The sequence below is a fragment of the Acanthisitta chloris genome, unplaced genomic scaffold, assembly GCF_000695815.1.
Source record: "Acanthisitta chloris isolate BGI_N310 unplaced genomic scaffold, ASM69581v1 scaffold1894, whole genome shotgun sequence".
Classification (NCBI taxonomy): domain Eukaryota; kingdom Metazoa; phylum Chordata; class Aves; order Passeriformes; family Acanthisittidae; genus Acanthisitta; species Acanthisitta chloris.
In genome coordinates, this window is record NW_008669650.1 from 1 (window position 1) to 14555 (window position 14555).

A 14555-nucleotide genomic window follows, 5' to 3' on the forward strand; every position below is an offset into this window, starting at 1 on the left:
TGCGCTGCTGCGGCGTCCTCCGGCGGGACGGGGTGCGAGGGGAAGGAAACTTTCGCCTGGATCTTCCCAGCTTGTGCTTTTGTATTTTTTTTTCCCCCAGGGATGTTAGTTGATCTTAGGAAAGCTTTGCCTTCTCCCTGCCAGCGTCACCTCGTAGCTCCGCGTTATCCCGCCTCGCGCGGTCCCTGCCCCTCTCTGTGACCACCTGTATGTGGTGGAGCGTTTGCCTGTCCAGTTGTCGTGTTGTGGCGACTTTATATCCACCAGAAACTCGTCCCATTCATAGTCTCTAAATCATCGTCTCTAAATACAGCGACACGGGTAGCGATGATTTTGAGCTTTACCTCTTGAGGGCGTTTCATGAAAAGTGAAACTCCGGGTGAAAAGATACGTCATGAGCTGTGAAAATACTGGGCTGCTGTTTCTGCAGAATTCCCAAATGGTGCTGAATGGTTGTGTTTAATGGTCCCTTTATCCCTCATTCAAGCTGCTGTTACTCTGGATTTTTTTGTCTGCTGGCATATTTTCTGCTCTGACTGCTTGATGCTAATGAAGGACTTAACAAAGTTGGGATGTCTGTGAGCTCCCTGGAAATGGAATTGCAGCCTTTATCCCTAGAAACTAGTTATTTTAAAGCTGTTTGGTATATACGTCTTGCAGTTAGTAGTTAGAGTAGTTAACAGAAGACTGCAAATTAGTAGGTTGTAGCAAGCTATTCTTTGGTGTTTGCTGTTGTTCTTGTTGTAACTTCATTGTGTTCTCCCTTCAGTGTTACCACCTGCATTGACATGTGAGCTAGCTCATTCAAAACAAGTTTGTTTTTACTTGAACTCTGGTTGCACCTTTTAATTGCCCTTTAGACATACCCATAGGCACAGGGAAAATGAATTGTAGCTTGAGGCTGGGAATTCAGGATGACATGTGAGGTAGAGGTTTGTTTTTTTTAGTGTGGGTTCCCTTGTCACAATCTTTCAAACAGGTGCTGCGATGCTTCACTTCCGAAAGATGTGACTATTTTGGGGGGCTTGGTGTCCCCCACTGCCCCCCAATTTCTAAGCAGAGTCTTTGTTATGTCCCGGCTCTCATTCTAGCACTGTACCAAGGTGTTTCCTTCGTGCTGTCAGTGTGGTATATGATGATTTTTCCCAATGTTATCTGTGCTGATGTCTACAGAGCTGGTATGTGTATGTGGTTGTGTATGCTCAGCTGAGTGCTGGTTCCTGGAGAACTCACAGTTCAGTCCGTTCAGAAAGGGAAAGGCAGGAACAGCCCATGTCAGCAGCACTGACCAAAGTCAGCGTGAGAACTAGAAGTGCTGCAGTCAGTTGTAGCACTTTCTGAAAGGTTCTTTATAGAGACTTTCAAGTGTAAATGTTTGTTTAACCAGATTATTCGATAGTCTTATTTCATCCACAGTATCTCAGTACAGTGCTCTTTTCTTTCTTTTTATTTTTTTTTCTTCCCCTTCTGTTGAATAAACTGAAGTGAATAGAGTGGTACATCTTGTTTTACTGTTCTGTATCTGGCAGGGTGGCTTTGCTTTGTGTTTGTCCCCACACAAGGTTGGTTAGGGGGTTTAATGTACATTCAAAACATAAGAATAATAGAAGAGCAGCAGCAAATAGGTAAATTTATTGTATTTTTTTAAATGCTTCCAAAGGCCAAAGGGAATAGTGTGTGAGTTTAGTAGGCTATGAGCAAGTCAAGGGGGAAAAAAAAAAGACGTTAAAGGAATTACTCACTTGATGAAATGTTCTGAGTGGCTGAAATATCTAAACAGGAGATTCTGGAACGATGTAATGGACAAACAAGAAGTTAGAAAGACCAGGCCACATCTTTTGCAGAGACCATGAGTGGAAGCTGAACCAATATCAAAATTATTCAGCTTTGTTCCAGGTGGCTAAAGCATAATGGAAGTATTTGTTTAGATAATATAATAATACTAATGAAAAAAGTGCTGATATAAATTGCAGATAAAAGGGGCAGTGTTAGGACAGCAAGTCAGGTTTTTTTCTGCTCTGAGGGAAAAAAAAAGTCTCGTCTACTACAGTTTCAAAAGTCTGTCAGGCAAGTAAGTGGGTTTAACTGCTCAATGTTATTTCCAAGAATGAACGTGGGGTTTTCAAGATAAAAATGCCAGTAGTAGAATGCAAGGCCTGTAGAAATATCAGTACTTGTAAATTATTTTGGGGAAGTTAGAGGGGCTCTTAAAAAACAGCAAAGTTAAGTTTGAACTAAAGACTCAGTGAAAACCTCTGTTAAATATAAAATCTGTAGGACAGTAGAACTGGGAATTACACTATGAATGGCTTGAACTGCATTAAACATTGTGCAGGATTGATAGTTCATTTTGAGGATAAAAAAATGGAAGTAGTCTGAGACAGGTGGCAGTAAATTTACTTTCACCAGCATTGGTTTAGAAAGGATGTTAGTAGTAGAAGGGTATGAAAAAGTGTTAGGAAGCAATGGTAGATTGGACGTCACAAGGTCACTTCTCTTGATCCAGTCATGTAAGACAGGCGTAAGTGGAGTTCAGTGATATGGAGAAAATTTTGAATTGGAATAATGTGAATAGTTTCTTGTAACATAATTAATGCATAGTGTCATGAGGAGGCAGAAGCTAAAAGCATTGGAACTGAAAGAAATGCCACTGTTCCTGAATGTGTATGGAGGGTAATAGACTCTGAGTTTTAAGAGCGTGACATAAGATTTAGCTAGTCACCAGCTGTTGACAGCCCCTTTATGATTTAGGGTAATAATTTTCTCCTCTTCTATTTTTATTTGGTGGTTCAGACTCCTTGTTAGGCTCAGCAGGAGGATTCACATGTTCTGCAGGAAACTATCAAGTTTGACAGGCACAAATCTTTGCTTTATGTAAAGTTGAGATTATACATAAATGCTATGTTGATCCTAAAATCATAAAATAACCTGTGGCTAACCATATGAATGCATTTATCTCAAAAGAAGGACTTGTAAGCTCACCAGATCCAGTGCTGAGGTTACGTGTGAAAGCAAGTTCACTTGTTGAATTATGAACATGTCATTTTGGGAAACAAGGCACACAAATTGGTGGCACACAAACCATAATGTACCTCTAAGGTCAGATAATAATAACGTTGTGATTAACATTAGATTGTTGTGGGGTTTTTTAGGTCTGAAGTAGGGTGAGATAGCCTCTTAAAAGATGCAAGGACTCCTTGTAGCACTTCAACACAATCCCTTTTTCAACTGCTGATGTGCTCTTGTTCTAGCTCTTTTTTTTTTTCTTTCCATTGAGAAATGATGAGAAAGGAGGTGTCTCTGTATTTGCTGTGTGCTGGATACAAGAGCTTTTGGTTGGAGGGGCACTAGGTGTAAAAGGGATGAGGGAGGCAGAATGAGGATAACCAAGTGTGTGTGTTTTTTGGCTTGATGTGTCTGGTACATCAGTATTATGTGACTTTTTTTTTTTTTTTTTGCTCGTGTCCAAAGCTGGTATGAAATCAGTAGAATTTTGACTTACGGTTATTTTATGGGTTTGCACACATGTCTTCCATAGTGCTGAGTCACAGCAAATAATACAGTTATTGCCAGAAAATTTGTCATCGGGAAGCATGAGGTGCCTTTGGTTTCAGTGCTGTCTGATAGTCATAACCCCCAGAGCTGCTTGAAACTACAAAGTCAGGCATAATTAATAATTTAATTTGTTTTTAACCTGATTTGTTTTAAAATGTCAGGGATTTCTGATTTTCATGATATGCAATGCTGGAAGGTGCACTATTGTTCTCCTGTAAAGAATGTTTAGGGCGTGTTAGGATGCTGGAAATGTAGGGTGATTTTTTAATTTTTGTCAGATGGTAACTATCAAATGATAGAGAGGACTGTTCTTTTTCAAACAGTCCCTTTTTTAGATATGACCTTACAGAAAATACGTCGTTGGCCAGCACTGCCCATTCTCTAAGTGCAGGGAGGATGTGCTGTGATCTTAGCTCAAAATACAAATGAACCTTAACTTTAAAAGAAAAACAGATTACATTTCACATTGGCACACAGCAATAATCGCTGCTGTTGTTTCGCGTAGAGGGGCACATTAACATGAGGTGTTTTTTTTAAATGTCAGTATAATCCTGTGCAGCTGAAAAGTTTAATTCCTTATCACTAGCTGTTTTGTTTTATGACTTGTGGGAACTTTTTGTTTTCAGGTTGATTGTAGGGTTATAGAAATGAGGGCGAGGTGGTGTGGTTTTGTTTGTCTGTCTTGTTTGGGTTTTTGTCTGTGTGTGTGCTTGGTTTTTTTCCATTTAAAGAGATTTATTGCACTGCAATGACTTTGAATGTAGTAAAGAGATTTTGTGTTTGCAGCTCAAATCAGAAAGTCTCAGTTAACAAATTTGAAGATGTTTTCTTCTTAAGTTGATCTGGCTTTGACAGGCTTTTTGCCCTATTGTTGGAATTAAAAGCTTTCTGGAACTCTGAAAGGTGTATCTGCTGCCTCATTGAGCCATTGTAGACCTTTAGATAATGAAACATCTCAAATACCTTTGTGATAGCAGATCTGTAGTGAAGAGCTAGATATACTGTGTATAATCTTTTATTGGGGTGTTTGTGTGCCGCCTTCTTGAAACTGCTTTCCAATAAACCTTGTAAATGCCTTACTAAATCTCTTCAGCAGTGTTTCTTCAAAAAAAAAAGGAAACAAAAACCATAATCCTTAAACTTTAAAAGTTTAAATGTCCTGTTGTGTGTCTGTCTGTGCTTAGCTAGTAATACAAGCTGATGGGTCAGATCAGTTTCTGAGGCAGCACCAAGCGTCAAGTAATTCTGTTTCTGTTAGTGTTGTGTTTTGCTGCAAGCAGAAATATTGCGTCCTTAGGTTTTGTGCCTTTTTTCCCCGCGGTTTTTGTTGTGGTAGGGTTGGGGGTTTTGTTTCATTTTTGTTTGTTTCTTTGTTTTTCTGTGGTGTCTTTATTTGTGTGGTGTCTTTGGTTTTTTTTGTTTGTTTGTTTTATTTTAGGGTAACAAAGATCAGGGGCCTGGCAAGCTGGTGTTGGCCTGATTTTAGGCACATCTCTTAAAACACCTGTGTTTTGTAAGCACAGAAGGTCTTTCTGAATATTACCTGAGTGTATAATCATTTTACCCTTCAAGATAAGTGATTTTTTCAGAAATACCTTTGATATGATGGTTGTTAAAGTAACCACCTTTTTAGCTCTTTCTTTGTGGAGGAGGTCAGGATGAGGTGTTGAAATATGACATCCCTATAGACTTAACATCAGGTGGTCTCAACATTCAGATAACAGTCCATTTTTTCTCCTTTTCTTTCATTTCTTTTGAGCAACAGTCAATACTGAGTCTTGTAATTTGTAATACCACATTCCATATTGTGCAATGTGGCTTGTTTATTCAGACCTTCATTTTAAGATTGTTCTCATTTTAAGCAAGTACCAGAACTAGTACCTAGAACTAGAACATGCCAAATTAGCTGTAGATTAGGTGGATTAGTACTTGTTTTTTATTTCACAGGTTTATAAAAGTGCTAGAAGAGAAACAATTGTGAATTAAGGCCAACTCCTGGGCAGGGAGAAACCCTAAGAGGACTGGGAAGCCTGCAAAGTAAAGCAGATTTGAAAGATGTGGAGATGGGCAGCAGTTCCATGAAGAAGTCCCCTTTTACTTCCAGTTTTTGACAGAAAGTCCCTTAATATCTGAACCCTGTTTCAAGCCTATATATTCTATCCATGTTTGGCTACAACTCTTAGGAGTCTGGGTCCCTGCTGTTCTGCTGCTGCATCTTTCATAAACCACAGAAAATGAAATTCCCATCACAGTTTTGTTTCCTTGCTAGTGCTAGGTTTTGATATATCATCAGCAAAACTTACTTTGCAGGTCTTTACAAATACTGCAGCTGTTAATTATAGTGCCTGTGAGACATGTTTCCCAATCCCATTTTACAGCTAGTGAAAGTTAAGCAAACGTTTTCAAAATGGTCTGTGCTGTGCTTGAACAATAGCTTTTTGATGTTGAGATGATTAAATATCCTTTCCTCTAGATGTCCTGAGCTTTACAAGAGTCTGAAGACATTTGAAATTGGGAAGTGGCACCCCTGGCCCTCGGGTGATATAAGTGTTTCTACTGATGGGCATTCTCACAGACCCCTGTAATCCAGTATGGATTTTGTCAAATAATTTTGCAAGAGAAGCAGGTAAACCCTCACCAAAATGTTTATCTGGCTGAACTGGTTTTTCAAACAGCAGGAGGTGGCAGTGAAGAGAGAAGCCAGTCTGCTGATTTGCTTTATTTTCTCAGATAACACTGTCAACAGTATGGAGACTTGGTGGATGAGTTTTCATCTCTGTATTGTAGGGAATCCATCCAAGTATAGGACTATGCTCTAGAATTTTATTTCAGGAAAATAGCATTACTCCCAGGTGATATGTTTTTATTATTCTATGCCCTGTATTATTCATGGTTTTGTTATGAAGACCTTTTGTTGTCTTTCACCTCCAAGAAAGCTGACAGATTACTTCTGCAGGATTTAAATACTTCTCTTAGCATCCTGATCTGTGGCCATCACATTGCCAAAAAGCAAATTAGAAGGACTTTCCAAAATCTATACTTCATGGGGAAGAAACCCAAACACACTCGAGACTGAAATGCTGAATTTGTAGGGAATGTGTTGATGAGAGCAATGAATGACCAAGTGCTACTTCCAGGTTAGTTTTTTTAATTGGATAGGTTTTCTAGTCTCGCGCTAGAGTGTCAGAAGGTGATGCATCCTGTAATCAGAGCTCAGCGAATGGCTAAACATCTGTCCAGTCTGTGCCGTAGGCGTTTGGCGTGATGTCAGGAAGCATGATTGTGAGGAAGCTTCTCTAGGAAGTCTACAATACCATGGCAGAGCCAATAAACAGATATCTCCTTGGAAGTAAAGCTTTTGTACGTTTCTTACCTTGAATAATTCCGGCTTCTCTTGCTGCTTGGAGTTCTGACTTGAAAGTGCCATTTCCAACACGGGTTGTCCATTCAGGGCTGACAGTGCCTTTTGTACCTTGTCACTGTGTCTCTGGCAGCAATGTAGAGGAGAGACAGCAGAGCTCACAGTATGCCTGCAGCAAGTCCTTTCCTTCTGACAGCTGCCTCTGGTAGTTAGGAGATGTGCACTGATAGTATGGCAAATCACAGCTATTGAGCTAATTTTTTTTATCACACTGTTTCTCTTCAAGCTCCTTCTCCGCCTTAATTTTCAAACCTTCAGCTTCTGATATGTTTCCATTGGAAGGCTGAATGTCTGGTACAGGTCTTCAGTTCTGAAAATGCCTTTTTTTTCTTATTCCTGCCCCTACTTTCAAAGAAGGAAAGTTTCTCTAACAGTCTTTAATATCCGTGGTGTATTTGTTAACCTTAGTTTGAGTTACACGTACATGGTGTATATATGTACTCATATATAAAAAAATACATGGGGTTATATATACCATGGTGCAGGTCTTGATTTGTAAGGGCTTTTTTTTACATCTGGGTACCTCTGACGTGTGGAATATCCAAGAGTATTAGTCACATGGCATTCCTTCTGGCAAAGCCCTTAAGTCTAGTGACACTGATATCTGATTTAAGAAGGCAGGGAGTTCATTTTTGTTCCTGTCTAGATGATTGCTTAGGACAAGGTAGGTCATGACAGTAAGTGACTCTGTGTTTCCCAGTGCTTCTGAATTTCTTTTCCTTGATGAGCAAGGAGAAATGCAGTACTCCTTATTTCTCCTAGAGATGTGTGCTTAGAACATAGAGACATTTGATAGGGTACTTGTCTTAATCAGCAAAAAATTTGGAGGTCATAATTTCCTTATGGAAATGCAGACATTCAGGAATAGATAGTGGTTTTAATTTTACTAAAACCTGTTTTTTATGGCAGCCAAACTGAGGAGGAGAAAGTGTCATATGAGGTTTGAGTGATGCTGCACAAAAGCCCAAAGAATACACCATGAATACACCAGTTTTTATCTGTAGCCAGGAGTATCAAAAAAAGAAAAAGAAATGGACAATACTATGCTATCTTTAGGAAAGAAAAGATGGATAGAACATTTCCATGACAACCACCACAGATTTTCACCAGGAGTAGCATTAATTTTGACAATGCAGAGAAGATCCAGAGTTTGCTGTTTGCTATGAAGAAATTACCATGTGTGAATTTAAAGTGACCATTGAGAAGTCTTCAGCTAAGCCACAACAAAGCTGATGAAGATCAGTCAGACAATTTGAAGTTATTTTGTTTCTGTGGTTTAGTCTGAGGGAAGGATTACATCCTAAAAAATGGAGGAGGAGTTTTATAGCAAACAATCCTTGGATGACTGTAACAACTAACACAGGGGTGTTATATTTTCAGCCCTGAAAAACCACTTTGTGTCTTCACTCTGAAGATGTGAGCAGTGTGTGTGGGCTAGATGGAATCCTTGATACGGTCATTGGATTTTTCACCAGTAGTTGGGAAACCAGTAAACGAGTGATGAAGAAAGAATTGATTTTAAGATCTATTCAGGACATAAGAGCTGCTTCTAGAAAATAACTTAGGTTTTAATAGTTATACAGGTTAGATAGGTAGGTATATAAAATGGATATGTGGCTGTGTGCTAGGATTTTGTTATTCACTACCAGTGAGGGCCTAATATGAAGTAAATGATTGAACTCATCACTAGTTGAATTGTTAACTTCTCAGTGGTGAAGGGAGTTTAATTTTTTCATCTTTAATAAAAGAAACTGTCGTCCCAGTCACTTGGTGGTAGGCGTTTGTAGGAAGGCCTTACTCCCAGCTAAAACACAGTACACTATTTTGAAAGGATTTTAAGTGTACAATTTACTCAGAAAGTAGAAGAAGGGGTTAGTCAGCAAAGTGAGCTGTCTTGAAAGTCAGAAATGAGCACAGCCAAAAGTTGCAGCTAAAGCTTGTAAAGAGTGTAAGAAATAGAAGATAATTATTGTGTAGCTGTTAGGTGCAGGGGTTGAGGTAAAGTCAGAGAATTCCAGTAAAAATCCTGTGCCTGTGTTTTCAATAAATTTAATGATGTAAGGTACAACAGGAGAGGGATAACAGAGCTCTGAAAGAAAAAGGGAAATTATTACTTTAATTACCTTTTAAGAAGCAAAATTAATTGAAAATTAATACATGAGTTGGGAGATGAGGGGAAACTCATTAAATGAGAACAGAATGGAAGAACACACTAAGGAAACCTATTCATGCTGAAATTGATGGTGTTATTGATGTTTTGAAGCACAAACATTATATGGAGGGGCTAAATAACAGAAATTAGATGAAATTTGGTGTTAAGGAATGAAGATGTTCCCTGTCAAGGATTACTTTAAGTTAAGAATTTGTGGGGATTGAAAGTGAAGGTGTGAAATGACCACAGTTCTCAAAGGAGTTATCAGAGTTTTGAAATTCCAAATAAAGGCAAATACAATCTTGTGAGTTTGAGACAGGTTTCAGACAAAAATGTCGAATTAATAATAAGGCTGTGGAAGGCCTGAGATCTTATCTGGGCTGCAGTGCATGCCGTGTTCGTGGGCAGATTGACCTAGAGTGTCTGCAAAGCTGTTTTCCTGTTAGGCAAGTCCATTTAGCTCATGGCTGTCCATCTGGTGTTTGAGTTCATCTTGCTAAACCTAAAATATATCAAATATTTTGTTAAAAATACTTCAGGAACAAAAGAAATTCTAAGTATTTCTTAGCCTGAACTTCTTTTTATGGTTTAAAATTCATGGCTTCTCCAAATAGTATGCATGTTTAATATACAGGTTGTAGTCACTAAGATGAAAAATTGGAAGAAAATGTAATTTCTAAGCATATTGCAAGACATGTGAACACTTTGAAGCTCAAGCACCTAAACACAGGAAGAAAAGTGGTCTCCAAGCTGTTAAGAATGATAAGGGGAACTTCTGGTGTTCTGGGATTAATCTTTTTGCAGGACCTTTATTTAAAAAAAACCCCACCATTTCAGGAAGAGCCTTTGCAGCAGAATTAGACTGCCAAATTACCGATATGCTCAGTTTTTAATGTTGCGTTTGGTGCAGACTATGACTGATCATCAGTATAAGTATTTTGTGTCCCTGAATGGTTTTTCTAAATCTCAGTTGTCAGCGTACAATAATGCTTGAAGTGATGCCCAAAATGTCTTCTGTGAAAGTCAGTTCTGATCATCAGAATTCTTATAAATGGTTGTCAGGTAGCAGCTCTAATGAAAAGCATATTTGAGTATTCTCTTTTCTTTTTTAAATCTCTTAAAACTCTCTGTGCTGACTGAAAGAGGAGGAGGTTAGAGTAGACTCTGTTATACATTTGATGAATTTTAAATAGGAAACCTAAGCTGTTGAGAGTGTGTGTACACTCATGTTGCTCCATTTTAAAGTAAAAAGTGCACAGGAGATCATTTGTCATCTGGTCTGGTGATTCTGTGCCTATGGAATTTGGGATAGGGAACGTATTTGGGACAACATGTTACAACATTTGAAAGAGCTTTAAAAGCCCTGTGTAGTACCTTTTTATGTAGTGCAGTTTCCTAAATTTTGTGTTATAGATACCTACTATGTATTGTGTCTATAGGAAGTTGCATGGAAATACTGAGAGGCTGAGAATTTGATTCCAAACCTCTTTTGGGTTTAAAGGGGTGACATAAGGAGAGAAGTAGCAGCAGAATGGAGCACTGAGAGTGGAGACCTGATCCACAGCCCCTTGATTTCAGGGAGATGTGTCCACGCAGTTTTATAGGTACTGTTTTAGGTTAAGTAACTCCAAAGTGCACGTGAAAATCATCGTGGGTAGTTAAAAATGCTACTGCATTGAGTTACATAAGACAGATGGTACTTGGAAAGCACAGGCTGAAAAAGGCCCCTCTACATAAACAGTGGCAGGATTAGCGACTAGGGCTGGGGAGGAGGGTAACAATAGCACTGCTTTTTTTGCAGGACTGAGCGTTTGAAATGGTTAAACCATCCTCACCTAAAACTTCTTAATTTCAATTTTCTTGTAGGCCTTGTCTGGATGGCATGAAGACAGGGTTTCTTCAACAGGGTTGTGTTGCATTAACTTAAAATGTGGATTTGGAGTGGGAAAAAAAGCCTCTGTACTAACTTGCAAAGTAAATTAAGCTAAAAAGAAACTAAGACCCTTCACAGGTGTATGTAATTAGTTTGGATAATTGTCTGTGTGGAGAAATTAGAAGATTTCCTTTTTAGCCCTGGCTATCCACTCTTCTGCCTTATAGGCCTCAGTTCTTTCTTAAAAAAATATTTCACTTACTCTCTACAGCTTCAGAGAATAAAATAAAATGTTTGTTGTACTGATGTGAAGAACTGATGCACCAAAGTCATAATTCTGCAAAATTTTGCTTTGCGTCTTCTAAGTTACTGAAAGTTAGGTGATGGAATATAGTGGGGCGGTGGCTGGAAATTCACAGCTACAGAGTTTGTGTGGAGACAGAATTGAATTCCTTTTTGTTTTATCTTTTTATTTGTGTTATGAAGGAATCATGACGACCTCAGGAAAAGAGAATTTCCGACTGAAGAGCTACAAGAACAAATCTCTAAACCCTGATGAGATGCGTCGCAGGCGGGAGGAAGAGGGTCTCCAGCTACGGAAGCAAAAGCGGGAGGAACAGGTAATTACTACAGTTGCTGTAACTGTCACCAGTCCTTAAACAGTCTTGTCTTGCACCAAGTCCTTATAAGTTGCAGTAATGATTTTCTTAGGGGAAGAAATAATTTGTTGACCTGGTTCTTCTCAATTTGTTGTCTGTAATTTTCAGTTTGTATTTTTGTTTGGTAGTTGGTTTGTTCTTTTTAGGTGAACAAGCCACAAAAATAACCTCAGGCCTCTGAATTTTCTTGGCAATGTAAAAATTTTAGTTTAAAATTGTATTTTAGCATGTTGTTGAGCTTCATACAGTAACTTAGAAGGAATAGCATTCCATAAGGATGCCTATCGCTGGTCTAGGGTTGCTGTGGACTTAGCAGTTTTGCATACTGTGTCTTCCCTGTCTTATCTGGGGAGAAGACTAGCTAGGTTTGGGACAGGGCTTGGTCTTGACTGTCTGCAATGGTGCATATCTGTACCATGGCTCAGTGCTTGGAGCCTTGCTTCCTCAACAGGCCAAACAGCACCCTCAAAGCCATCTGTCATTGCTAATGTTTCCTCCAGTGAGACATGGATTAAGGAGAGAAGCTGTAACTTTTCTACCTCTCTTCACGACATCTCAGACTGGGTACCCTCTCTATGTCATAGCAACCAAATTCTGCTCGCCCCAGTAACATGATCACCCTCTAGAACCCTCTCTTTGCCACTGAAACTTGGTTATCTGAGCCTCAGCAGGTGTTCTGTGAAGAACTGTAATACACAGCAATTTTTTGTCTTTGAGCCCCAGCAACCTCTGAAAGAAAGCAGTTGTCTGGAAGCTAGAGGTAGCTTGCAGATGGTGAAGAAGAGAAGGGAGTGTCAGTGGAAATTTGATCAGAAATGTTGGGAACCGATATTTTAGCACATTGATGTTTACATTTACTCCGTGGCTAAACTTTCTGCATGTGAAGTCCTGTAGCCAGCACACCAGCTGCTTTCAGGTGATAGCATGTGTCATTTTTATTGCAGCCTAATGTGATCTATTGTGTATATATTGGCTATGTAATATGTTGTAAATATTTTTAGCTGTTTAAACGCCGCAATGTCGCAACGGCGGATGAAGAAGCGGAGGAGGAAGTGATGTCAGATGGTGGCTTCCATGAGGCTCAGATGAACAACATGGAGATGACTTCTGTAAGTGATGAGAAAGGAATACAGTGTTTGTTGAAACTAGGCAGGTCTGTGGTGCAGTGACTTAAGGGGAATGGAATTTCAGAAGAATGTGAAAAACACATTCAGAGAGCTTATGCACGACTGTTAAACACGTGTCTCCTGAACTGCTCTGAAACAGATTACGTGAGAGAAGGTGGTTATGGATAAGAGTGAGTGGTGGTTCAGTGGATATGCGTTCAAGAAAGTGGAATAAAACTGCATTGTCCTGGCAAGCCCCTCTGGTGCCCAGAGGTTTTTTTAAATCTAAAATTAATAATGCTTGAAGCATGAAAATACAAATCAGGTAGTGTGTTATTGCAATTTACAAAGTTAAAAAAGGGCTCAGTGGAAATCTTCCTTAGCAGACTGTTGTGGTTTAACCCCAGCCAGCAGCCAAGAACCACGCAGCCACTCACTCACTCCTCCACCAATGGGGGATGGGCGAGCGAATCAGAAGGGTAAAAGCTACAAAAACTCATGGGTTGAGATAAAAACAGTTTAATAGAGGAAGCAAAAGCTGCACACACAAGCAAAGCAAAACAAGAAATTAATTTACTGCTTCCCATGGGCAGGAGGTGTTTATCCATCTCCAGGAGAGCAGGGCCCATCACGCGTAACGGTTCCTTGGGAAGACAGACGCCATCACTCCAGATGTCCCCCTTTCCTCCTCCTTCCTCCCACCTATATACTGAGCATGATTTCCTATGGTATGGAATATCCCTTTGGTCAGTTTGGATCACCTGTCCCAGCTGTGTCTCCTCCCAGTCTCCCATGCATCCCCAACTTCCTTGCCAGCCTGGCAGTACAGAAAGCAGCAAAGGCCTTGGCCCTGTGTAAGCTCTGCTCAGCAATAACAAAAACATCTCTGCATTATCAACTCTGTGTTCTGCACAAAACCCAAACATAGCCTCATACTAGCCTCTATGAAGAAAGTTAACTCTACTTCAGCTCAAACCTGCACACAGACTTTCAAGTGGCACCATTTTTAGCTAGCATGTTGGAAGCACAGCTAGGTCTAGCTTATCTGTCTGCATGAGGCCTTAAACTCTCTTCCAAGCTAGAATTCCGTTCTATAGAAAGAAAACCTTCGAGTGAAAGTTAGACTTTTTTTCTTTCTCCCTGTTTCTTTACCACTGTCCTCTCCCTGGAAAGAAAATTGGTAAGGGTTTCAGGCTGTAAAGAGAGAGATTTAAGTAAAGTGCAGTCCTCACTTAGAAGTCTGACCACTGATGTTCACACTGTCTGTGTTCAGAGTATGCAATTGATGTTTCCATAGAAATCAAGCTGGGGTTCGTTTTCTATTGGTGATTATAGGAGCCTTGAAAATGACTGAGAAACAGAGAAATACTTATAAACAATGTGGAAGTTCAGTAATAGCATATATAGTTTTACTTTTCAAGATGGGCTTCAAATATCAGCCAAGTTCTAAATACCTTTAGTCATTTGTGTGGAAGTGTTTATGAAACAAATAGTAAAAAGTAAGGAAAGGATGAGATATACTGTCATAATCTCGTTTACTGTGTTAAATATCGTTAATTTCAGGCTTTTAACAGTTGGAGCTGTTAGTTGTTACAGACAGATCTTAAGTATTTTCAGCCCTGTCATCTGTGTCCTCATCTATCTAGGATTGGGATTGGATGTGTCTAAGGATTTAGATTAGATGAAGTGCAAGAATAAAATCTGAATTTTCTTATGCTTCTTTACATGGGCATGCATGTGTGATGATCAGAGTGCCAGATTTTACCTGGCATAAGAAAGGCTGCAGATT

At 39.5% G+C, this 14555-nt stretch overlaps 1 protein-coding gene across 1 annotated transcript in view; it reads left to right on the forward strand.

Moving 5' to 3' along the window:
* Nucleotides 1-11489: 11489 nt before the first annotated feature.
* KPNA1 (karyopherin alpha 1 (importin alpha 5)) overlaps nucleotides 11490-14555 on the forward strand; it is a 39634-nt gene continuing 36568 nt past the window's right edge. Inside the window, exons 1-2 of the mRNA XM_009073375.1 lie at nucleotides 11490-11621; nucleotides 12662-12769. Of these exons, the coding sequence (XP_009071623.1) occupies nucleotides 11493-11621; nucleotides 12662-12769 (237 nt within the window). The 5' untranslated portion in view covers nucleotides 11490-11492. The remainder of the gene's footprint in view (nucleotides 11622-12661; nucleotides 12770-14555) is intronic.